This window comes from Perissodus microlepis, chromosome 23 (genome assembly GCF_051167445.1).
Source record: "Perissodus microlepis isolate ML-2025 ecotype Zambia chromosome 23, ASM5116744v1, whole genome shotgun sequence".
NCBI lineage: Eukaryota > Metazoa > Chordata > Actinopteri > Cichliformes > Cichlidae > Perissodus > Perissodus microlepis.
This window is the reverse complement of record NC_140482.1, coordinates 25,623,580-25,648,930: the sequence shown is the minus strand read 5'-3', so window position 1 is coordinate 25,648,930 and position 25,351 is coordinate 25,623,580. Positions and strand designations below refer to the sequence as shown.

The window sequence follows — 25,351 nt, the reverse complement described above, 5'->3', positions numbered from 1 at the left end:
AGAAACAAATAGACAATGAACCTGAAATCTTATTGTTGTTATAGCTTTTAGTCACCTTTACCTCTGCTGTCAGTAAGTTGTGATAATGAGTTTGACTGACACCTTGTGTATTTGCTAACCTCGGTCACATTCCTCCATCTGACAGCAGTCAAGGGGTTATTACAAGAAACCTTCTTGTAAATGAAAACAACTGGAACATCCATACTTTGTTTCATCAGACTGTCAGTCAATGTTAACTCTTATGTTTATCAGTATTTAGTAAGTGTAAGTTGAAGCATAACATATTTAATTTACAGTTTACATTCTTTACCACAGAAATTTTGAAAACATTAGTGGTATATTTCATCCGTTCTCATTAGAAGGAAAAAAAAAAACCTGTGAGACAAATGTTTTTGTAAAAAAAATCCTTTTATTTTAGAAAAATGTGACTGTGCTAGCTCACAATTACACATCATGTCTGAATAGTTTTTTCTCTTCACGCTATTATTGGGTGAAAAATTGTGGCTTGTTAGGGTCATTTTAAATCAGTGAAAAAAATAAATAATATAAAGAAACTTTCAGAGTGGCCAGACAGATTTAATAATTGGATAGAAAGAAAGAAAATATTAAGGTATATGATATCCTTATTTATAGTAAAAGTTTATATAAAAGTGGGAAATTTATGGAAAAACACTAAAACAGAAACTTGGAGTAGGATGATTTTTTTTTATCAGAAATTTACATTTTACATTTGGAACACTCGGTTTTGGTCAGAATATTGCCCTCCTCTGCTGGCTGTACATACCACATAGAAAACACAATACAAAACAAAACATGGAGGAAAACAGAGAGCCCAAGACCTGCATGCAAACCAACAGAACATGATCCATCAACTTTGCTTTAAAGAAGAATTTGGGGGTTGAGAAGCCATTTGAGTCATGAGTGACATTTTGAAACAGTTGTTTTGGATTTAAGCGTTCTAAAGTGACAAACATACACCAAGCCTAAACATATATGAAAAAAAATATCAGTGGTTGTACTATCAACTACAGTTAGTACAAATCATTTAGTTCATAGCAACAAACAGAAAATTCAAGTACTTAAAAAGAGAAAACATAAAGACAGATTTTAAGAGGCTGTTTTGCAGATGAGAACTTCTATTCTATTTATTTCATCAGTTATAATAGTTTCTCTCTCTTAGCACCTGGTTCATAAAACCGGAAGTCATGAAATTTTTATAAATGTTTTCTTTCATGTAAGTTAACATCTTGTGCAAACATAACAGCAAATGAATGAAATTTTCAAAACTTTCTCAGTGTAATTTACATAATATTATAATATCTCGTCAAAACCATAACTTCTTGGGGAAAGCTAGTAACTTGTCAGTACAAAAAAATACCTGATTTGACCACCAACACCTTCTCAGAACAAGTCAGTCACCTGTCTGAATAACACAGTAACTTGTAACCTGTAAAATAATGTTTTACATTGGCAGAACAATAATAGTTACTTGAAACACGATAGGAATTTGTTCAAGCAAGATAGTAAGATACTGCCTTAAGAAAACAAAAAGTACTATATTTATCAGAAACATAACACCTTGGTAGAAAACAATAATGTGTTGAAATGAGACAGTAACTTGTGCAAATACAATAATAAGAATATTAATTTCTTGAGAAAAGGAGAGGAACTTACAGTCATGAGAAGAAGAAAGTTTTCACAGCAGTGTAGTTTTGTGAAAAACCAAGTGAACCCAATGATTTACTGGCTTCTAGAGGGGGATTCTACAAGATGTATGGATGGAACTTAAAGTAATCGGTTTCTGTTTGACATTATCATGTCCCATCATTGTGTAAGGATTTTGGCCCACTCCTTTTCTTTGATGGTGCTTCAGCTCATTGAGTTTTGCACAGCTCTCTTAAAGCCCCGCAACAGGATTTCAAACAGGTTGAGGTATGGACTTTGCCTGGATCATTGCAACACCTTCATTCTTTTCTTTTTCAGCCATTCTGTTGGAGATTTGCTGTGTTTGAGATCATTGTCTTGCTGCATGATCCAACTTAACTGCTGGACAGATGATTTGACTTTAGAATACTTTGGCAGGCAGACAAGTTCATGGTCACCTCAATGACTGCAAGGCGCCCATGTCAAGTGTCGGCAAAACAAGCCCAAATCAACACCCTTCCACCACTGTGTTGACGGTTGGTATGAGGTGTTTGTGCTGAGGTGCTATGATTGGTTTTCTCCAAACATGATGCAGTGCATAATGGGTAAACATCTCCACTTTGGTCTTGTCTGTCCAAAGGACATTGTTCCAGGAGTCTTGTTGTTTGATCAGATGCAACTTTCCAAACCTAAGCTGTGCTGCCATAATCTTTTTAGAGAGAAGAATCTTTCTTCTTTCTAAAAAGATTTGCTGTGATGTCCACTCCTCTAAAGGTTGTGGCATTGTGTTAACATACATCTGAATGCCCAAGACAAGTAAAATGCCCAAACTTTTGCTTTTGTAGAGGTCACACTCACTAAGGATCACTGACTAAAATGCATTTAATTAGCAGCACTTGTCTGCTACTTACCCTCAAGAATAGATAGTCTTGAAGAAGACAGTACCTGCAGTGACTTATGACTTGTCAGAACATGACGATGCCTTCTCTGAAGAAGAGAATAACTTTTTGGAGAAAGATAACTTTCTTGAACTTCACAAAGATATACAACACAGTGACAGGCTATGCATGTTCAATACATCAGTTAATGTTCCAGCAAGCACTGACTAACAAATGTAAACATTCCCATTTGCAAAGTGACTGATTGGGTGAACATGAAGCAGAAGGAAAAAAAAAAGAAATTTTGCTGATTCAAGCATGGTTTTATAGTAATGTATATATTTAAAACAAGGGCTCTGAGATTCTACACATCATATCCCAGAAAAAGCTACCAGAGCAGCAAAGGCACTGATGGGGATGAGCGTTGCAAGTCACAGCTGTCCTGAAAAACCACGTCGGAAAAACAGAAATTAATACCAAAAGACATATATTAAAATAATGTTACTGGTGCAAAAATTAAAAACTATACTTCAGACGCGCTTCTTTAATATGACAGCAGTGACAGGCAAGTTGGGATATTATCAGAAACCCTTGAATTTAAGCTAAGGTGAAAGTGTAAGACAGAGGTATGCAGCTGTGAAACTGTTGAGAGGTTAAAAAGCAGTTACTGAAGTCTTTGTACAGAATAAATAAGCAACACAGTGAATACAGGAAAAGTTGAAGTTTCAAGGTAAGAGAAGAGGCAACCTCAAGGATCCCAAGTTCATTTCAGGGTCCCTCAGAAGTAAAACACTGTTCTTAGAAAATAAACTCCAAGATTGTTGAACATTTGGTCACCTTCACCTCTACTCCCTTCCTCAACACACAGACGAAGGCAGGTTTCTGTAGAGAAATTAGGACATTTATGCAGGTCAATGAAACGTTTTTCATCACACAACATTAAACAACTAAACTAAGCTTTTATAGTGCAGGAATGTCAGCAAATCTAAGGAGAAAATCTGAGGAGTTAAACATCTCCCAAGCTGAGATGTTTGCAGTGATGCTAATCCCTTTCAGCCACTCTAGATAAAGTCTTACTCTTAAGGAAATACATGGTGAGAATTGTTCTCTATATTTCCATCAAATACTCATTCTTTGGTCAAGACTGGGAGGTCAGGAGATACTTTTGGTTCTATGTATAGTTCGACTCTGAGACAACTTTTGTTATTTTAGCTATTTACAAAAGAATATTAAAGTTCTTGTAAGAGTTCACTTTTTGAGGGGTTTAATAGAGCAAGAACCATTGAAGAATTAAATGTATTTATATACATAGTCGACTGTTTTCAGACACTCAAATGCAGTTGAGCAAAACAATGAAAAGCTGGACAAAATTCATAATATGACTTCTTCATTTAAGCAGATTGAAGATGTGGAGATGGTTCCAAGTGAGGAATTTGGAAGCTGCATCTGTGCAGCAAAACAGTATGTCCTCAGACTGCAAGTAAAATAAATCCATCAGAGAAAACAGTGGGAACATTGGGCAAGCATGAATCACAAATGTGTTCATTCAGAGAACAAAACAACACACTGGTAAGTTCACCAACATTAAAACCTGGACCTTCACAAAAGACAACAGAGGGTGATGAGTCCATCTCCATGGAAAATCCCTTCACAAGATCCAGGCAAGTGACCAACACTCTCCAGGAAGTAGATACATGAATACAGAAAAATCACTTAATATAAAAAGATGAGTTCACAGGGAAAATCCAGAGGATTCCTGTATCGACAGAAGCATACAGCTCAGGAACAGCGTTCTTTGGAAAAATGAATCAGAGATCAACCTCTAGCAGGAAAAGCTGGAGGTAACTTGGAACAAATCATGACCTGAAAGTCACAACACGAGCTGGAACACGTTACAGTTGGAAAGCAATGCATAGATATTAATGGCTTCAAGTGGCGCTGCCGTTTAATGTTGATATGTTACAAGGCAGAAGAAAAAATATGTTATCTGTTCACGTTAATCCAAATGTAGGGAAACAGTAGAATATTGAACAATTAGACCTGAACCCAATGGAGCTAAATTTCACTGTTGAAGACAAAACCAAAGCCAAAAACAGCCGTGAATAAACAAAAAGTGAAGCAAAGAGGAGATAACTTGTTTAGTCAATGAGTTCATTGTCCGCAAAGGATTCTCCAGAAAGGATTACAAATCAACAATGTAGCCTTAGTTTTATTTGAGACCCTGAAAATAAAGGATGGTTTATGCACTGTTATTGTTAAACTGCTCAACTTAAAGTCTGAAGTTTGAGTCTATATTAATCTTCATATTCATCATATAATCATCATAACTTTAATATGTTCTGGGACAAAACTGAAATAACAAATTGCATATTTCCCTAAGACATGGTCATCTTCATAGACACATCAAGAAATGTAGAAGTAACATTTATTTCAGCTGTACATGACCTGTACAGATGAAATCAGCTTAGCCAACATTTTCCTAGTGGCCCAATATTTTTCAGACTTTCCAAAACCAACGATTTGACTTTATTCCACTTTTGCTTTCAGACATGTTCACAGTTTGCCTGTTTTGTTACAAATCAGTGAACAAATTGGAAACAGCGGCAGCAGCCCAGGGTTGGAAATCAAAACCAAGTCCTAGAAATCTACAAACCTTTATTAAAAATGTAAAAGAAAAAATGCAAAAGATTTATGTGTCATGAGAGGAGGAAAATTAGAACAATGCTCCTGGCTGGGTCTGGCTATATTGTCTGAATATAAGCCAAGATCAACCAAATATCAGGACAACAGGAAGGAATCGCACATGGTGTAGATTTGTCTGTGGTTCAAAAATTGTATTTACAGTTAAATGCAGACACTGAGGTGTAACTATCAGTAGGCATAATGGAACTGTGACCGCGCTCTTCATCCTCAGAAATGATCTAACTTTGCCATGTATTTACCTTAGAGAATGGGGATATGTTTCAGATAATTACTATCTCTGCTGTCCTGTAGCTTTAATTCTGTCACATTTTCCAGTGTACTGTAAATAAATTTCAGTGGGTGGGTTTGTTGGTACCTGGTCAGAGGCTGCTGGATGGTTATGTGCTGGAGCTCCCTCTCCTCTCCAGGAATCTGGTCCACCAAACAAGAGAAAATTGGATTAGTTTGCTGGTTTTGGCTGCTGACTGATGAGGTCCAAACAGGCGACTTCCAAACCACAAAAAAACCCCAAATTAAACCGAAACATAAACAGGCGAGCATAGAGAGGAAGGAGGATTATTGTTTGTATGTTTCCGCACATCTGAGGTCAGAGTGTAGTTTAAAGCCACTCGCCAGACCATTCCTGCTATTTTTAAATGTTTCCAATGTTTTTCCTCAACTCAACTCTCATCATGATGGAGATTAGGCTGAGTTTAAAGCAGTTTGTTTGGTCTGAAGCTTCTGCACAGGCCGTTAGGGTAACCGCTGAGGAAGTTTCACTGGGTTTTATTTCCCTGGAGTACAAAAGATATTTTTCATACACTTCACGATGAGAGTTTAAAATCATCAACTTAACCACAAAAACCTACAGAGTAAACTCATTACCAGTGGCATGGTGTTTGGATATGATTTGTTTGAGTTTGGCTTTCATTCATTGTATTTTTCATTTTAACATTCATGTACAAAGCATTTCTAAGTTATATTGAAACATTCAGTTTTTTTCCAGTTGCACACTCGTTTTAGCATTTCAGAAATCATTAAATTCCTCGCTCCATGTTAGTCATACTAGGATTAATCAGAAAATGCAGCTAACATGAAGATTATTTCTTTAGCTCTTTTTAAATTGGATGTTCACACCTTCAGCTTATGTTCACTCTACAAACAGCAATTATAAAGCTTACATTTGAGTCTGTCGCACAAATTCTGCAAAGTGTTGATCCCTTGCACACAGCTCGATTATCCTCAGGCGTTCTTGAATCTCCTGCAGAGAGGTTAGAGGTCAGCACAGAGAAAACATGTTTGTGTGAGAGTCGGTCTAGAGGAGAAAGAGGAGGGGAAGAACGAGGACGAGGAGTTCCTGCATGTAAAAATACCCGTCTGCGTAGTACAGACCTCCTGCTGAGACTGAAAACCTCTGATCCAGAAAAATGTCACAACAGCTGGCCGGCTCTGTCTGAGGTGTCAAATTGATTTTACTTGAAGTAAAGCTTTGTGTAGGAGGTGAAAGTCACTTCCTTTACCAGCTGCCCTGTAATCCAGAACTATAAAAATCAAACCCATAAACTGGGTCCTCTTGAAAAGTTTCCTTTTCTAAACATTGCTGATGTTATAAAATCAGCACCCTTATTGTTCTTGATACAACATGCTCAGTGTTACCCAATTCTATGCTACATAATAAATTTTTCAAAATCCTAAAACTAAATAGAAATTCATATTTTTCCACTCAATATCTGACACTCAGCTTGTTTATTTAAGCTACCATTTTTTTTTCACTATTTGAGGGCATGTTCATGGTGTTCCACAAGGCTCAGTTTTGGGCCCATATTTTTTTGCAAATGCAACAAATTCCCCCTGTATGCAGATGACACCCAGCTTTACGCAGCAAAAATGTTGCCTTTTTCCTACCTCTTTACTGAGTGTGGTGTTTTGATAGATGTTTTTTATCTCTTCACTGCTGAGGTCTTTAGAATCGCCTACACTGGCAGAGCTGCTGAAGTGAGGGAGCCCGCGATCAGACTCATGGTAGTACTGGGGCACGTCACCATTGTAGCGGCGGTAGTACTGGGCAGTAACAGGGTCACTCTCAAACATCGGGTTGAACTTGGTGGCACGTTCAAGTGTTGGCAAACTGTCACCTCGCCTGGAAGACAACGCAAGTTCAAAAAGTTTGCTTTCTAGAAATGTATTTTTTCTCATTTAATTTGTTTTTAAAACTCCAATGATATTGTTGTACCGTAAGGGGTCCTCTGTGTCCTCCCCATCATACTGCTCTTGTAACGACCTAGCCAGGAAAAAGATAATCCCAGCCGCCACCATCAGGAAACCAGCCACTGAGGCAATGGCGATGCCCACCACCAATGGCTCGGAAACATACTCTTCACAGTGTTCACCACGATACCACCAATTTTCTCCAACACGACACCTGCAGCAAAGATTACAAATTTGTAGTACAAATTTGCAGTAAAAACACCAAAGATTATACTGAAATGGTCTAATGGTATCCTTTCAGGCTTTTTCAGCCCTCTTTTATTTAATATTTCTAGAACTGGCCTAGCATTCATCTACACATAAGTCAATATTCACATTTCTGCAGACAATGCAACTATATGTTTTAATTTTGCTGTAATTTTCATTCAGTATACAGCTGAACATCTAAATGCTTCACAGGTATCCTTCAACCTAGGAACATTTTGTGTTCATATTATTTATATTCTCCAAAGTGCTATGTAGCTGTTTGCAGATGAAAAAGGTATTTATGTTTAAGAACAACTGAGACAGATCATACAAAGTGCCTTGTATTTTGTTATAACATTAATCACATATTCACAAGGGCCACAAAGGACAATTTAATTTTAGAAATATATAATGCAAATCAAAAAAACTTAAAACTTAAAAATGCAATTTTGTTGATAAGAAAAACATATCAAGGTAATATAAGCAGCTTTTATTTTGGAGGTAGTGCCCTCTCTTAACATTTATCTTTAATTGTCAGAGACCGTGCATAAAAATACTGACTTCATATCATAAAAGATACTTTATACCAGAATTCACTACTAGCTAATTTCTACCTGCTGTACCTGCAAAGGATCTTTTTACTTTCACTGGGGAAAAAGTACTACCTACATCTGTATCTACAGGACATTAACTGCTTAGGCAGGGATAGCTCAGTAGGTAGAGTGGCGGCCCCATGATCAGAAGGTCGGGGGTTCGACTCCACTGAACGGCTACCCTGAGGTACTCCTGAGCAAGGTACCGTCCCTACACACTGCTCCCCGGGCGCTGCATTGGTGGCTGCCCACTGCTTCACTGGGTGAATGGGTTAAATGCAGAGGAACTATTTCCCTATGGGGACTAACACGCACACTTTACTTAGTAAGATGCATTTTATTTGAAGAAAGCTGACTGTTTTCTCTTTATTTTAAAGTCCTCAAATTGGTGCATGCAGACATATTGCAGTATATTTATACATTGTAAACTAATTAAATATGTGGTAATATACTGAAGAATGAAACCAATGAGGCATAAAATACAGAAACATTGTGAAACAAGAACAGCGATATTTAATTTTCTCTTACCTGCAGATGGCACCCTTGCCAGGGATGATGTCACATTTTCCATCATTAAGGCAAAAATCATGTTGCACCTCACAGATGCTCTGACATGGCAGGCCATCCACACTCAGATATCCAGCGTTGCACACACACTCTGCTTCACTTGACCACTGATTCACTATACACCTGGAAAACTTGTTACATGCCTGGAACTTACAGGGATCAGCCCGGTCACCTAAGGAACAAACAGTGGAAAATGAAAGGAGCAATTAGAAGACAGTGTCATATGAAACCATAAGAAAGAGAAGCAGATGCCATCCCACATAAACAGAGGTAAGGGTTCAAAGAGCTCTAGTAAACTCCAGGCCTCAGTAGTCTGCATCTGGTCAGCACTCAAATGACAAAATGTTTGTTGGCCTGGTCTTAATAAAGACAAAAGCAGCACAAGGATAAATCAGTTTATGTTTATGTACTTCAGCATACCCTAGAAAGTGCTGGAAAATCTTAGATGCTTTTCTTAGGCTTTTTCAAGTCTTTTTTAACACAACAATCAATGACTTTAAATATTTCACATGGAGACACCAGACCAGCAGCAAGAGTCCTGACTGTTTGTATCTTGGGAAAATCCTTAAGAGTTCAAGAACAACCAACCTAACTAACCTTTATATGACCCAATAAGGTTGACATGTGCTTGTGCAATGGAAAACCTGCCTCGAGAGTACAGGGAAGATGAGAGGAGTAAACTGATTATATGTACACAGTGAGTCCTGATGCAGTGACTCACTGCTATAGCTTAGGGTGATCAGGCAGTGAGGTGCTCCTCTGATTGGCTCAGACAGATTACAGAGCTACAGCTCAGCAGCAGAGGTGGAGGGAAGATGGAGTAATTCCTCCGATAACAGTAAATAAAATCTCATTCTTCTGTGGATAAATCCTAAACTCTGCTGAAATGCAAACATGTATGTCACTGGACTGGCAGATTGGGTTACATGTAAGTCTTGAAACACTATTACAGCAACAAAAAACTTTCTTTTTGGACCTCTTGGTGGCAAATTGTTAATGATGTGTTAAGTGATTGTTCCACTCAGAGTTGTTGTTTTTTGCCAAATTCCACTATTTTAAACTTACACCACTTTCTTAGTTTTGGACCTGTCAAACTACTGTCTTCCTCATAGGATTAGAGACATTTTATATTCTCGTTGAATGTTATGATTCTGCAAAAATGTCCTGGTGCTAATTAAATAAAAACAAAAATAATACTTTTCAGGAAAACGGGACAGTTATTTTAGCAACATAGTATACAGACCTAAAGAATTAAAAGTGAACCACAGTGTTAATCTGAATTTAACAAGTAAAATGATTTCTCCCTCCTTTTCTCCCTCCTACACCTGTTTAAGAGCTTCATTTAACACATACGTCTTTACACTCCTTTCAAAACCCAGATAAGAATCCTCACTGTCTACACTCAAAGACCTGCAGTTACTGCAACTATAAAAACCAGTCTAGGCTCAAAGGAGCAGCTCTAAGCAGCGGCCATGATGATGTCCCATAAGGGTGAGTCAGTGTGTGCTGCTACTGAACACGTTTCTGCCAGACAGATTATCTCAGGTATTAGATCGCAGTCCTGACAGCTGAAGCCTGTCAGAGCTGCTGAGACGCTGCACATACAAACTTAGGATTTAACAGTCTGAGGAGCATCATGGCAATAAGTGCACAAGTAAACAGTAGCTTTGATTTCATTTCTCCACAGCAATAAACACATCTGACTGTATTCCACTTTATTCTACATTAAAAATAACTTACTGGAAAAAGAAAAACTATCAGTACATGACTGGAAAATAAATTTCTGTGTTCAGATTTTGAAGGTATTTATTTATTCATATAGGTATTGAAGGGATCGTTTCTGTTTACCCTGAAATTCAAGCCTTAGATGCATAAAACCATGAATCAACTGGATAAAATTTTTAATTAATTCTGTACATTGTGGTTAAGTCGCCACATATAGAAGACAAATGTGTCCTGGTTTGTCCCTAACACCTAATCAGTCTAGGGATGTTGTTTTTCATGAAGCCCACTGTGATCATAATTGAAATATGCTAAAACTGGAAGGCACTGATAGATACATTCAAGATGCTGGTCTCATAATTTTAGTAACTGTATTAAAATTCAAGGGTCTTTAGTTTTAGAGAAAAACATTTTCAACTTATGAAACAGTTATTTTTAATGAATGTAAACTGAATATTTTCAGAATAAAGATAACACCTCAGTGTCAGTTTTAGAGACCCACAACTGGCAAAATTAGCATCTGCATTAAAGCATTAGATGTAATTCTGCACGAGCCTGGTTCTCCCAAAGGTTCCTTCGTGTTCCCTTGTAACAGGAAGGAACCCACTATCGCAAAGTGCTCACTCATGTTGGTGGGGGGGTGGGGGGTCATCTAATTGTTGGGTGAACTGATTTGAATTGAATCCTACCTGACTCAACATCAAGTGAGTACTTGTCAATTGCGAGGTTCATGGTCTGATAGGCAGTGTTGGCAAAGTCTTCCAAGATTAAATAGACAACATTGGTGACTCCTCTGTGTACTGGTTTACCAAACCTCATCCTACTGTTTACCACAATGCTGCCATTTCTAAAGTTAAGGATCTCCAGGTTCTGGAAGTTGTTCAGGTTTGACTCCAGGTATGGGACCAGCTATGAGGTGAAGATAAAGATGTGTTAGTAGCATGGCATATGAATCTGGAAGGTTCCTATTCACTGAGTCATGATTCTTTGAATCCTCACCAGCAGGAGGAAACGCTGCTCCAGAGCCTTGTATTCCGGGGAGCTCTTGTTGAACAGGTCCATTGAGAACACCATATTGGTCACCCTCAAGCTGAAGAAAATTGTTAACGCCCTGCCAGGTCGAGTTGGCAATGCAATGGCATCTAAATCAGAGGCCTGAGCTCCACTGGAGAAGCCACTGCTTTCCCCTTCAATCGACACCCCGCCATACTGGAAGACATCAAAGCTGACAGCGATGCTGGGCACATCAGAGACACCATGTTCAAAAGGTTGGAGTTCAGTCACAGGAACGTGGTCATCAACTTTCTGCACAGAGGAAGGAACAACGACTGCTGGTTTTGACTGTGGATCTGAAAATAGAGTGTGTACTGGGGTTTCACTAAGATCTTCATGTCTTGTGTCCTCACTGAAAACCACAGCTGGTTTTGACTGAGGAACCTTTGGAAGTGGTGTGTTTTTTGAAGCTTCATTAAGATCTTCATGGTTTCGATGCTCATGGTGAACCACTGCTGGTTTCGACTGACGACCATCTAAAGACGGAGCCCTCACTGGAGCTTCAGGAACATCTTCATGATCCTGATGAGGAATCACTGCCGGTTTTGACTTAGGACCATCTGAAGACGGATCCCTCACTGGAGCTTCAGGAACATCTTCATGGTGCTCATAATGAATCACTGCTGGTTTTGACTGAGGACCATCTGGAGAAGGAGTGCTTACTGGAGGTTCAGGAAGATCTTCATGGTTTCGATAATCATGGTGAACCACTGCTGGTTTCGACTGATGACCATCTAAAGACGGAGCCCTCACTGGAGCTTCAGGAACATCTTCATGGTCCTGATGAGGAATCACTGCCGGTTTTGACTTAGGACCATCTGAAGACGGATCCCTCACTGGAGCTTCAGGAACATCTTCATGGTGCTCATAATGAATCACTGCTGGTTTTGACTGAGGACCATCTGGAGAAGGAGTGCTTACAGGAGGTTCAGGAAGATCTTCATGGTTTCGATAATCATGGTGAACCACTGCTGGTTTCGACTGACGACCATCTAAAGACGGAGCCCTCACTGGAGCTTCAGGAACATCTTCATGGTCCTGATGAGGAATCACTGCCGGTTTTGACTGAGGACCATCTGGAGAAGGAGTGTTTACTGGAGGTTCAGGAAGATCTTCATGGTTTCGATAATCAAGGTGAACCACTGCTGGTTTTGACTGAGGACTACTTGAAGATGGAGTGCTTCTTGAAGCTTCAGGAAGCTCTTCATGGTGTTCATGGTAAACAACTGTTGGTTTTGACTGAGGACCATCTACAGGTTCTGTGCTTACTGGTGCTTCATTAAGATCTGTATGCTTTGTGTGCTCATGGTGAGCCACTACTGGTTTTGACTGAGGACCATATGGAGGAGGAGTGCTTGATGGAGCTTCAGGAAGATTTTCATGGTGTTCATGATAAATCACTGCTGGTTTTGATTGAGGAGCATCTGAAGGTGGTGTGATTACTGAAGTGTTAGTAATATCTTTATACCTTGTGTGTTCATGGTGAAACACTGCTGGTTCATTGTGAACCAGATGGTCTAACCCATCTGGAGACTGTGTGCTTATTGAGGATACAGTAAGCTCTTCATGGTTTAGTTGCTCATGATGAATCAGATCATCATCATCTGGCACTGAATCTGACACTCGAGTGAATGGTGAGTCCTTCTCTGGTGAGAGTGCAATGCTACTGTGGTGATCTGGCCTTACTGATGAAGTTGGGACTGGAGTAGTAGTTGTTGTAATGGCGATCATCACCTCATCCACAATCAGGTCCTCATCTTGTACTTTATTTGCTGGTGCTGTTGTTGTTGTCCCGATATGCTGTTCTTCCAAAATTTCAACCTGATTTTGGGCTTTCATTCCTGCCAGTAGCAGTTCAGGTTTTTCTGTAAGAACTTCAACTATTGATGGTGCATCAGTGATGGCATCAAAGCTGAAATCACTGCCTGTGATTGTGTGTGGGGTAGCAGGGCTGTCCCTATCAGGTACTTTAGGTGGTCCAGATACAACTGTAACTTGAACATCTACATTCTCAGGTCCATTTTCTGCATATTTAGATTCAGTCGTAACCATTGAAAGCTCTATTGTTGTTTCACTAGGCACTTCCACCTCTTCAGTGGTTTTATGAAGCCCAATAGCTAAATCCGATGGTCCAGGAAAAACAGCTTCCTCCTGACTCCAAGCCCCAGGTTCAGGAGAATCTGTAACTACTCCCACAGGGGTTTGAGGCTCAGTCAAGGAGTAGTCATCATACATGCCAGACGCTTCCACTGTTTGTACAGAAAACTCGACAGCCAGAGTTTCTTTGGGTGAAAAAACAGGTGCATGAGTTGTGGTTGAGTATCGGGGATCAGTGCTTATGTGCGGAGTCACCAGGACCTCATCCAGAAAAGGTTTTTCAATATGTCCTTCTGACGATGCTTCTTCAAAAACAGGAGCTGCTGTTGCTTTTAAAATAAATTCTACTCCCATGTCAACCAAAACAGATTTCTTAGTAGTTAATGGTTCAACAGCAACCTCGCCTAAATCAATGTCCTCCTCTTCAGTCTCCTCCAGGTCAGGCGGTGGGAGCATGTCCAGACTTCCACCTTCATTGTCACTGAATGTCACTGAAGTCTGCCAGGTCCAAAGATCAGCTTCCTGGTCGTCTCCAGAGGACCCAGAGCCAGAACCATCATTCTGAGTGAGCCCAGGTATTGTCTGCTGGTTTACAGGAGGGGGTTGTCTGGCTGCAGAAGAAATTTCAGGACTGACAGCATCATTCTCTCGGTTGGCTTTGTCACTGGCAGGGGGAGAATTACTCAAGAGGAATCCCTCATCTTCAATTTTTCCATCACCTGTAGAAACGAGAAAATCAAGAACAGAACAGGTTTATTATATATTATTATATATTCTTGTATATATATAAAATATCTAATATTTTATATATATACATATATATACATATATATGTATATATATATACCTGTGCACTGGTCAATTTTTCCAGATTTTTTCAAAATCATCCCTTTGACTATTAAACCAGCATTTTCTTGCTCTTTGTAAATCTAAAATATAAACAACAAACTCCAATCTGCAGAATTCAGAATCACCTTCAAGAATTTAGATAGTGTTCAATTCAAGCCTTAGAATTTTTGACCAAGCTATTGAACAATTATAAGATAAACAAGTGTGTTCACACTATACTTCGATTTAAAATTCACTTTTCTGTACAGTAAGTAAGAATTTACTGTTTCGAGTCTCCAGATCGAAGGTCTTCTGTGGAAATTCAGGGTTCAGTGGAGACGCTGTACTCTCATCAAGCAAAAAGACATCATTCTCGCTTGTCCTGTCAAGCTGTGGAGCTTTCCACTGGCTGAAAGGATCGAACAGGAAGTCCTCCTTCTTTGAGAAAACATCATTGTCATCCGCCTCATGCGTCGGTGCATCGGGAGGCTTCTCTGCAGCGAGGACATTGTCCTTGAAACAGAAATCATTTAAAGAGTGTCATCAACATAAAATTGTATATATTTTACTAGTTTCCAAGAACTATGATTTGCCATATTCTTCATGTGAGAGAGTTAGCGGAACAGTATAAATGCACACTCATCTCATGTTTACTTTAATTTTTTATCAACAGTAATAGAGCTGGATGCTTGTACTTTATAAGATGGTGGATACTTTAAAGGAAATGAACATATGTAGAACATGTACCGATAATTTTAAGTATGTTTAAGTTCGACTCACCATGTTGTCAAAGGTGTCAAATGGTTGACTTGTTGGTTTCACAGGAGGCAACAAGTTCTCTGCTGCAGAAAGAAACAGGATCAGTTAGAGTTGAAGATCTGTCTGATGGAATATATTTATTTGTTATCATGAAAAAGAGTAAAATGGATTTACACTCAGTTTTGTTTTGAACTGAGCTTTAAATAGTTTTTGGTTTTATTTGAGTTGTTAAAATCTTATTATTTATTTCTCAATAATAATATTAAAACACTTGAGGTAAAGTTTCGGGTATGGTACCATTCTCCAACAGCAGTGGGTCACCCTGTGTCTCCAGGCTATTGTTGGTCATGAAGTTGTCTTTGTGCAGAGCCTCAGTGATGTAGTTGCGGAAGTCAGTGATGGTGTAGACAACAGTGGGCTGCTCAGCGGAACCAGGGTAGTTCTTCTCCACAAGGTTGTTCTGCAGAGAGATGAAATCCAACGTGTCGTTGGCAATCCCACTCCCATCCACCTCCAGAGTGATGGCATAGTGCACAAGGACCACCAAACCCCTAAGAGGACGAAAACAGGACTGGTCAGCTTGTTTCACGATACTACAGGAACCTGAATCTCATCAGGTTAGTTTGGTAGGGAATTATCAGGCAATATTGGGAAATTATCTTGACATCAAGATGTCTTTTCTACACTAACCCAATGCTGCTGAATCTTTGATTTTATTTATTTTTTGCTGTGTTTTACTTGGATCTATTTGAAAGAGTAAGTGTAAACACAAAAAAATATTTTCTTTTATATGCTGAAATATGCAGAAAATAGGTTTAAATGTTAAACAAATTTCTTCAAGTTGCATATAACTAAATTTTTGCTTGATGCAATGTGCATAAAGTTAAAAGATTAAAACTATTAAAATAATTTTTAAAAAGAGACTTTTTCATTTGATTCAATTTTATATGATAGATTATGCAGAAAAAATGAATTGGGCTGAAATGTCTGTATTCAGGTTGTGTACAATGTTTTTATAAAGTAATAAAGTAACTAATTACTTTTTAAAATAAGTAATCAGTAAAGTAACGGGATTACCTCCTTGAAGAAGTAATCACTAATTGGTAACTAATTACTATTTTCAAGTAACTTGACCAACAGTGATCAAGACATTATCTGGAAATGTTAAAAAGATGTTGCTTTATTATCCATAAATTATCACAATGTCAATTAAGATAAATATTGGCAAATTGTTATGAGATTATCAATAACATCTGAGGAAATTATATCCACTGCAGTTCTTAATAAAACCTACAAGTTATAAGGCTATATTTAGTGAAAAGAGTAACTTTTTACTGATGTCTGATAATGTTGTTTCAGCAGTTTGTTTCTTTAAATCACAGCTGACATGCAAACATCTATAATCTGATGATTTTACAGCCTGACTGTTTTCCTCCTGCAGCTCTCACAGTTCAGGTAGCTTTAGGGGCTCACAAAGACAGACTAACCTGAGGTGGGGTTTCCCGGACAGAATAACGGTGAGCCTGTCATAAACCTTTAACGGTAACACTACAGGGTCTACAGGTGGCCTGAAGCTACCCAACGACTTATCCCACTTAAGAGGTGATTGACTGTTGGTAAAGACATTAAGTGGCAAGTAGAGCAGAGCTACAGCAGAGCCGTTATTTACTTCAAAGGGTAGGTCACAGGGGTTGTGAAGACATGATGACGTGGAGAGCATGACATTTGGACTCATAATCTACAGGGTAGCTTATCTCCACACGAGCTTTGAGAAGTTACTTTACTGTATTGTCTGTATCAGGTAGCGAATCTATAAAATCAGGGGATAATAGAAAAACTAACGTTTGTCCAACTTACCGCTCCAGATCTTTCTGGGGTCTGAAAAAACAGGCAAAACACAACATAATATAACTAAAACAATAGTCAATGACTTATTTTAAAATTTGTATCTTTTCTTTAGCAAAACTAATTTTACATGAGGGCTTGATAGGTGCTCTTTTTGTACTGTATGCCAGCTGAATTGTACCTGAATTCCACAATGTAAACCGTCTTGAAGCCCGGCACTCTATGAAAGGCGTCTTCAATCTGTTTGTCGAAGAAAGGAAGAAAACACGAGTGAAAACCTCTAACATCAGAGTCAAACCAGACTTTTGTGAGGCCAAGTTAGCAACTTATAACATATATATATGTGTAAAAATAAAGCCCTTTTATGAGATCACAGCTTTTTCTATTGGTTGAACAACAAGTGGGTGGGGCTTCTGTTTCTCAAATGACTATATTAGGGGATATCCATTTTTAGGATGTCGTGCAAAACCAAGGGTAGAAAAACATTGTGTGGAACTGAGCATTTAGAAAAGTCTGAAACTCACAGAGATTTCTTATATGTACACTGACCTCAGTGCACTCTAGGTCTAATCCATGTTCTGTTTCTAGTAGAATAGGCCTGAAACACCTTATCCAGGAAGTGTTCAGCACCAAATCATCATGTTAAAAGGGATTGCTCATCCGAGTGGTCACAAGAGCCAAGTTTATAGTTTCACAAGGCAGACTGGTCCTAGGTGTGAGGCTAGACTAAGAGTGATTATGAATATCACTATGATAAACTACAACAGCAAAAACCAAGTTACCCTGCCTAGGACAAAGTTACCAAGCACCTTACTCTAGTCCCAGGCCAGGGTTAGTAGCTTAGGATTGACTGCCTGGTTGAACGAGCCTTAACCCATGGGCTTCAGTGTATTATGGACTGAGCAGTCAGGGCATGATATTAGAGGCAGAGCTGATGTTGTTTTGCTCGGAACTGCTAAAGAACTGATGAATATTTCTGGAGAGAAGGTGGACTTCTCATTTGTCAGACAGTCTCATAGTTGAGATGAAAATAATCTCTTTAAATTACTTTTGGCTGTGAAATGTGTGCAGCTAAAAGCTGCAACGAAGGATGAGTGGACTCAAACTGTCAGAGAAAGAAACATTGACCTTTACTTAAGACTGCAATCTGTAAAGATTTAATACACTGTGAATAATTGACTATATAAATATATGGCTTTAAGTTGTAACAGTGGAAGTAAGTCTTTTTCCATATGAGTATTGTTCATGTCAGCCCTTTTTCTGCTTTAAATTATCAAGAAAAATGATCTGCTGATGGTGAGACATACTCTGAAGACCTGCTAATGTTCATAAAGCTGGAGGTTTATACAGTCTTCTCAGAGAGTGACCACTGTGTGCATTTTTAAACACGTATTAGCTCTTCAAGTTGGAAGTCTTCCCACTTTGTTAAACCATCATGGAAAGACATAAACTGATAAATGGTTGGCCATTCGGTTTCTTGATGCCCAGTTAAAGTCATGCTTATCTGGATAAAAACCAGCATTTTGCATTTGCACTCTGCTTCTTCTTCGTCATGTGTATTTCTGTGCTGCAGCAGAGCTCCTGCTGTTTCTATTATCCACTTCATACTCCCTCATTAACAAGCCTGACCCCGATACTCAAACCATAAACTGCCTTCCCGCGTCACTAACGTGGAGCGGAGCCTGAAAGCCTCCCGGCAGTTCGGGAACTCACCGGCGCTCTGCTTTCCTGGCAAAGCAGCTTTTTTTCCAGCAGCTCGTGGTGACTCACTGCTCGTATACTGTACTGTATGTCCTCTGCAGTTTTCCAGCTCTGTTTCTGCCTCATCGGCTCGTATAGCCGATTGCTGGCAGTGGGGAGGAAACTGAGCTCAAAAGCGTGAAGAATCCGAATGCGTGAAAAACAGGCAAAAGCCTTTAAAGACACAGCCAAACGCCTGAGTCTGCAGTTTGTGGGAAACCACAAGCAAGTCAGTTTGGTGATGAGTAAGTATGGTGGACGTCAGAGAAAGTAGTTAAAGAGTAGGAAGGAGGGAAGAAGAGGTGTCAGCAGGAAGCACAGAACCAAAACAAGGAGGAACAAAGTTAAAAACATTCTGAGATAAAAATCATTTCCAGAAAATCCCTGCTGTTTCCAACATAAAATCGCTCACAGAGTACAAACAACAATCACTGAGAAGGAGATGGTCCTCTTTTTAAGGCCCCTAGACTCTAAACTGCTACTTTCATATGTTTGCATTTGCTTTGAACAACTTTGTGTTCAACAGACAAAAACTACAGTTACATTAAACAGGTCTCCTGGCTAGGGATGGGTATTGATAAGATTTTCACGATTCCGATTCCATTTTCGATTCTGTTTAACGATTCGATTCTTTATCGATTCTCTTATCGATTCTTTTTTTTAAAAAAGGAGAACACTAAGGTCGATTAGCTTAGAACTTTGTTTTATATCCTCTCTTTGAACAAGATAGAAATTTAGCAGTAACATGGCCTTACAAACCCAACAGTGAGATCTTAAGAGATCCAGCCTATGGCTCTTCAATGGGGTGTCACAGGGTCCCCGGGGAAAAAATTGTAAATGTAAAACAATAAAATAAATATTCTTCTGTAGCAATAACAAAGTATAACATAAATTATTCTGTAGCAATTACACAAGAATATCCAGTAATGTCCCTGCCTACAATTAAACACATTCACTTACCGAAAATCGGGGGCATCTGCTGTAGCAAATGGGTGCAAGCCTTTTACCACAAACTCAGTCACTGCTCGGTGACATTCGTCTATCCTGGCCTGAAAGGAGACGCTACCGGTAGACTGCAGCGAGAACTGCCAGCATCTGAGCCAGCCAGACTCTGTCTCTCTCATCATGGTCACCTAAATGCAGCGCACAGTAATGGCAGGTTTTGTAATAAGGCAGATCGCGCTAACATAATATGCACTGTTAGTTGATTATTTACCTGCCGCATTAACGGGAGAGGACGTGCAAACGTTACCGCTGCTGCTGGGTTTAGATTCACGAGTCCGGAGCAGAATTAAAATCACGACATCCATTTAAGGTTATCGCGTGTTCTGTGAGCAAATGCTTTTGCATATTCGTAGTGTTTCCTCCCTTAAATGAAATATCTACTTTGCAAGTATTGCAAGTTGCCCTGTTGTCATCCGTTCTCGTAAAGTATAACTAAACTTTTGAGCGTTTAAGCCACTTAGGCGTCGTGTTTCCTGCCAGGTAAATGACGCTCCGCAACATGGTGACGTCATTCGGGGCGACTGGAATCGATAAGGGAATCGTTTGCAAAAATGGCAAACGATCCCAAGGAATTGAAACAGTGGGAACCGGTTCTCAACAAGAACCGGTTTTCGATACCCATCCCTACTCCTGGCACCTATAGCCCCAGGTACAGTGACTTGACCCATGTGTAAAGGGTTAGATAAACCGACACCAAGTAAGTAACAAAGATTGCAGTTCCTCTAATGCAAGGCTGGGAAACTCCAGGCCTCAAGGAACAGTGTCCTGCAGATTTAAGCTATTACCCTGGGTCAACACACCTAAATCAAATGATTAGTTTATTACCAGGCCTCTGGAGAACTTAAAGACATGTTGGGGAGGTAATTTAGCCATTTACATCAGGTGTTTTGGATCAAGGACCCATCTAAAACCTGTAGGACACCGGTCCTTGAGGCCTGGTGTTCCCCCACCCCCCCGTTCTAATGTCTACTTGAGGCTGGCTCCAGCAGTGATTCAGTGTTAGAATATCCACCTTTACAGCAGAAATACACATGTCTACCTGATACAAAAGCCTGTTACAAAAAACCCCTAATTTCCCCCTTCATAACAACTATACAGGGGATAAGGTTCAAGGGTTCAAGGTTCTTTATTTGTCACATGCATAGTGAAATGTAGCCTGACACGCTCCTCGACATGTGCAAAAATTGTGTGTGTGTGTGTGTGTGTGTGGGGGGGGGGGGGGGGGGGGGGTAGAGGAAGAACATTATATATATATATAGTATATACATTGGGTGAATGTGCAGTAGTAGCAGCAAGCAGGTGAATTCTGTACATTAATATGAATAGACATCTGACTATTTTACAGGATAGACAATATAAACATATTTAAAATTAAAGGAATTTGAAATGTACATTGTGCCTTGGTTTAGAGTGTCTGGAAGAGAGTCCTGTCTCAGTCAATTATAAAAGATGTGAGAGGGCGGGTGTGTGTGTTTAGGGCCTGGATGGCTTGGGGATAGAAGCTCCTCTTGAGTCTCTCTGTCCTTGCCCGGATGATGTGGAACCTTCTACCAGATTGCAGAAGTTGGAACAGTTTGTTGCCAGGATGGGACGGGTCCTTCAGTATCTGCGCTGCTCTAGTCCGGCATCTCCTGGTGTAGGTGTCCTGAAGCGGGGGGAGAGCAATCCTGCAGCAGCGTTCTGCTGTACGGATCACTCTCTGGAGAGCTTTTTGGTCCTTCACACAGCTGTTCCCAAACCACGATGTCATGTTCTGTGTGAGGATGCTCTCCACAGTGCCTGTATAGAAAATCCTGAGGATCTTTGGAGAGACCCTGAACTTCCTCAGTTGTCGTAGGTGATACAGGCGCTGCCTAGCCTTTTTGGTCTGGACCTGAATGTGGGCAGCCCATGTCAGGTCTGAGGAGATGTGGACACCAAGATACTTGAAGGACTGCACCCTCTCCACTGGAGCTCCATTGATGATAATGGGCTTGTAGTCTCTGTGCTGACCCCTTCTGAAGGGTCCTTGGTCTTGCCGACGTTCAGCTGGAGGTGGTTGTCCTGGCACCATGATGCCAGATTCTTCACTTCATCCATGTAGGCCGCCTCATCGTTGTTGGAGATGGCGCCCAACACCACTGTGTCGTCAGCAAACTTCACAATGGTGTTAGAGCCATGGGTGGCCACACAGTCTGAAGTGTAGAGGGAGTAGAGCAGTGGCGAGAGGACACATCCCTGAGGTGCTCCTGTGTTGATGGTGATGCTGTTAGAGACGCATCTACCCACCCTCACCACCTGAGTTCTGCCAGTGAGGAAGTCCAACACCCATGCACACAGACGGCTGTTAAGTCCCAGATCCCTGAGCTTTGTGAACAGTCTGCAGGGCACTATTGTGTTAAACGCTGAAATGTAATCAACAAACAGCATTCGCAAATAGTGACCCTGTTTCTTGTCCACGTGGCTGAGAGTGGTGTGTAGGACGTGGGCGAAGGCATCCTCTGTGGATCTGTTGGATCTGTAGGCGAACTGCAGCGGATCTGTGGTGTCTGGGATGGAGGAGGAGATGATGTTCTTCAGCAGCCTCTCAAACACCTTCATTACTACCAAGGTCAGTGCAACTGGCCGGTAATCGTTCAGGGATGAGGGTTTGCTGTTCTTGGGCACAGGGATGATGGTGGATCTTTTGAAGCATGTGGGGACCACAGACTTCGCCAGGGACTCGTTGAAGATGTAAGTGAACACACCTGCTAGCTGGTCAGCACAGCAGCGCAGCAGATGGCCGGTGATGCCGTCTGTCCCCGCCGCTTTCCTTGTGTTCACTCTCCTCAATGCCGCTCGGACGTCAGGCGGTAGATAGCATTAGCCGCCTGGCTAACCTCGAAACGGGCGTAGAACTGATTCAGCTCGTTGGTGAATGCAGAGTCGGCGTTGATCGGCGCAGTGTCCCTGGCTTTGTAGTCCGTAATGGTGCGTAGTCCGTGCCACATACTCCGTGTGTCGCCCTGGTGGAAGCGGGACTCCACACGTTCCCGGTACCGGCGTTTGGCATCTCTCACCGCGCGCCGCACGCCGTATGAGGCCGCTTTGTAGGCGCTCATATCACCAGTGGCGAGACCCGCGTTGTAGGAGGCGGTCCTGGCGTTTACTGCAGTGCAGATCGATCTGTCCATCCACGGTTTCTGGTTTGGGAATGTGGTGACTCTCGCAGTGGGGATAATCTCCTCCGCTAGCATATTGACGAAGCATACTGCTACTTCCGTAAACTCGTTGATGTCGACTGCGCATGCTCTGAACATGTCCCAGTCGACGTCGTTGAGTGCGTCCTGTAGCGTAGCTTCTGATTGGGCAGTCCACCGTTTTACCTCCCTCGTGGTCACGTCTTCCCTCCGTATGTTTTGTTTATACTGGGGAATGAGAAAGATGGCGTTGTGGTCAGACTTCCCAAAAGCCGGGTGTGAGACAGCTTTGTAGCCCTGCTTGTATGACGTGTAGCAGTGATCCAAAATTCGATCCCCTCTCGTTGGACACGAGACATGCTGGTAAAAGTTTGGCATGACTTGTCTGAGGTTCGCTTTATTAAAGTCTCCTGCTACAATGAGGGCTGCGCCCGGGTCCTTGTTTTGAAGCGAGCTCAGCACATCATGTAATTCGGACAAAGCCATACCTGTGTCCGCTTGGGGTGGGATGTAGACCACCGTGGCGATGACCGAGGTGAACTCACGGGGCAGATAGAAAGGGCAGCACTTAATGCTCAGGAACTCCAGATGTGGCGAGCAGCCACTGGAAAGAGTAGAAATGCTCCTGGCATCACACCACTTTCTGTTTACCATGAAACACACTCCTCCACCTTTGGTTTTGTTCGACTCTGCCGTTCTGTCCGCGCGGAGCACAAAGAATGAATCCGACGGAGTTACGGCCTGGTCCAGCACGGTGGGGGTCAGCCATGTCTCCGTGAAGCACAGAATGTTGCAGTCCCTCATGTCACGTTGGAAGGTGACCCTTGCTCTTAGGTCATCGAGCTTGTTCTCCATGGATTGTACATTGGCCAGTAGGATACTGGGCAGTGGTGCGCGATGCGCCTGCTGTCTCAGTCTGTTCCTAATACCAGCGCGTTTCCCCCGGCGCTTCTTTGTTCTGCGCCTCGGATGAGCGGCCTGTCCTTTGTTGTTCTCCGCGCCGCGTAGAATCTCTGGCGGCCAGGAAGGGTCGGGTTTAAAAGTGTCCAAGATTAGATGTGCAACCTTGGCACCGATGTTTACAAGTGATCCGCTGTCGTATACTATAAGACTAGAGGATTTTGGGATGTAAACCAGAGCAAAAAATAAGACAAGTGGATAGTCGGAGCGGAGCGGTCAGGAAGGCGTCTGGACGTGGCCGCGCCATCTTGGGAATAATTTTTATAACTCATCTGTTTAAATTGTATTAAGACTCAAGGTTTGTATTATTAGAGGCATGACCTCGTAGACTGGCAGACAGATGATGACATATGGAGCTGTAGCTGCTAGCTGTCTTCCAGGCTTCGTGTCAGCAAATCGATTCCCTAGGATAGACTGTGTTTGTGCTGTTGAGCTTTTTGGAGCATTTTAAATGTAATTGTCTGAGTACTAGTATGGCTGTTCTATGCGTACTAATAGGCCATTCAAGAAGTCTCTTTTGGTGAGCGAAATTTTGGGATTTTATTTATATGTTAATTAGCACAAATGTACAAGTATTTGTGTCAGCTTGCTGAGAAAACTAGCTAGCATTTGCCAATAATTTGGGACTCCACTCTGACTTTGACATTTTCACTTCCTACTCCAAAAAAACACCGCACCACCAGACCTAATATTAAGCCTTAAAAAGAGTTTTCAAATCCATTTCACTCACTGAAATAAACTCAATTAAATAGCTGCACTGATTTCATGAAAGATTGACCACAGATTCTAAGGTTCTTCTTCAGATTTGTTGAGTCATTAATATTTGCATTAATATTCTTGGTTTATATGAATGAAAAAAGAATCACACTCCTTTTCCTACTCTTTTTCATTTGACATTTTTGGCTGTTATCTAATGCAAAGAATTTGCAGTCAAGCATATAAAATTCTTTAGAAAAATACCCGTGAGTATACTCTTAATGCTGTATACAAGTCACTGTTCAGGTAATAACTACAGCAGGTATGTTGATATCTCAGAAAGTCATGTATATCCAACCCAACATTTCATAGTGGTAAAGCATCTTAAAAAGTGCACTTTACATGGCATGTCTGCACAGACCCCTTCATATATAGAGCAGATTGAAAATATAGTTGACTCACCCTGCGTTTGAAGTGTCTGGCCAGCTGCTGATACTCAAAGCTGCTTGGGTCTCTCAGCGCATCGTTGTAGGTTTCCTCTTTCAGTTTCATGCTCAACTCTACCACCTCATCCTTCAGGGGCCTCGGGGGCAGAAGTAACGTGTCTATCTCATTGCCAATCTAAATTTGAAGGTAGGCATACGGATATGGGGTTGGTACGGGAATGTCA

At 40.9% G+C, this 25,351-nt stretch overlaps 1 protein-coding gene across 2 annotated transcripts in view; it reads right to left on the bottom strand.

The window, feature by feature from the left end:
- Positions 1–349: 349 nt before the first annotated feature.
- Positions 350–25,351, bottom strand: part of LOC146361605 (uncharacterized) — a 37,540-nt gene continuing 12,538 nt past the window's right edge. For both annotated transcript variants that reach the window (XM_084920667.1, XM_084920668.1), the window contains 14 exons: positions 25,144–25,302; positions 17,304–17,362; positions 17,135–17,155; positions 15,575–15,828; positions 15,299–15,360; positions 14,803–15,031; positions 11,540–14,409; positions 11,230–11,449; positions 8,780–8,990; positions 7,438–7,626; positions 7,110–7,344; positions 6,386–6,465; positions 5,581–5,636; positions 350–3,404 (listed from right to left, as the gene is read on the bottom strand). In XM_084920667.1, coding sequence (XP_084776793.1) covers positions 5,603–5,636; positions 6,386–6,465; positions 7,110–7,344; positions 7,438–7,626; positions 8,780–8,990; positions 11,230–11,449; positions 11,540–14,409; positions 14,803–15,031; positions 15,299–15,360; positions 15,575–15,828; positions 17,135–17,155; positions 17,304–17,362; positions 25,144–25,302 — 4,623 coding nt within the window. In that variant the 3' untranslated portion in view covers positions 350–3,404; positions 5,581–5,602. The remainder of the gene's footprint in view (positions 3,405–5,580; positions 5,637–6,385; positions 6,466–7,109; positions 7,345–7,437; positions 7,627–8,779; positions 8,991–11,229; positions 11,450–11,539; positions 14,410–14,802; positions 15,032–15,298; positions 15,361–15,574; positions 15,829–17,134; positions 17,156–17,303; positions 17,363–25,143; positions 25,303–25,351) is intronic.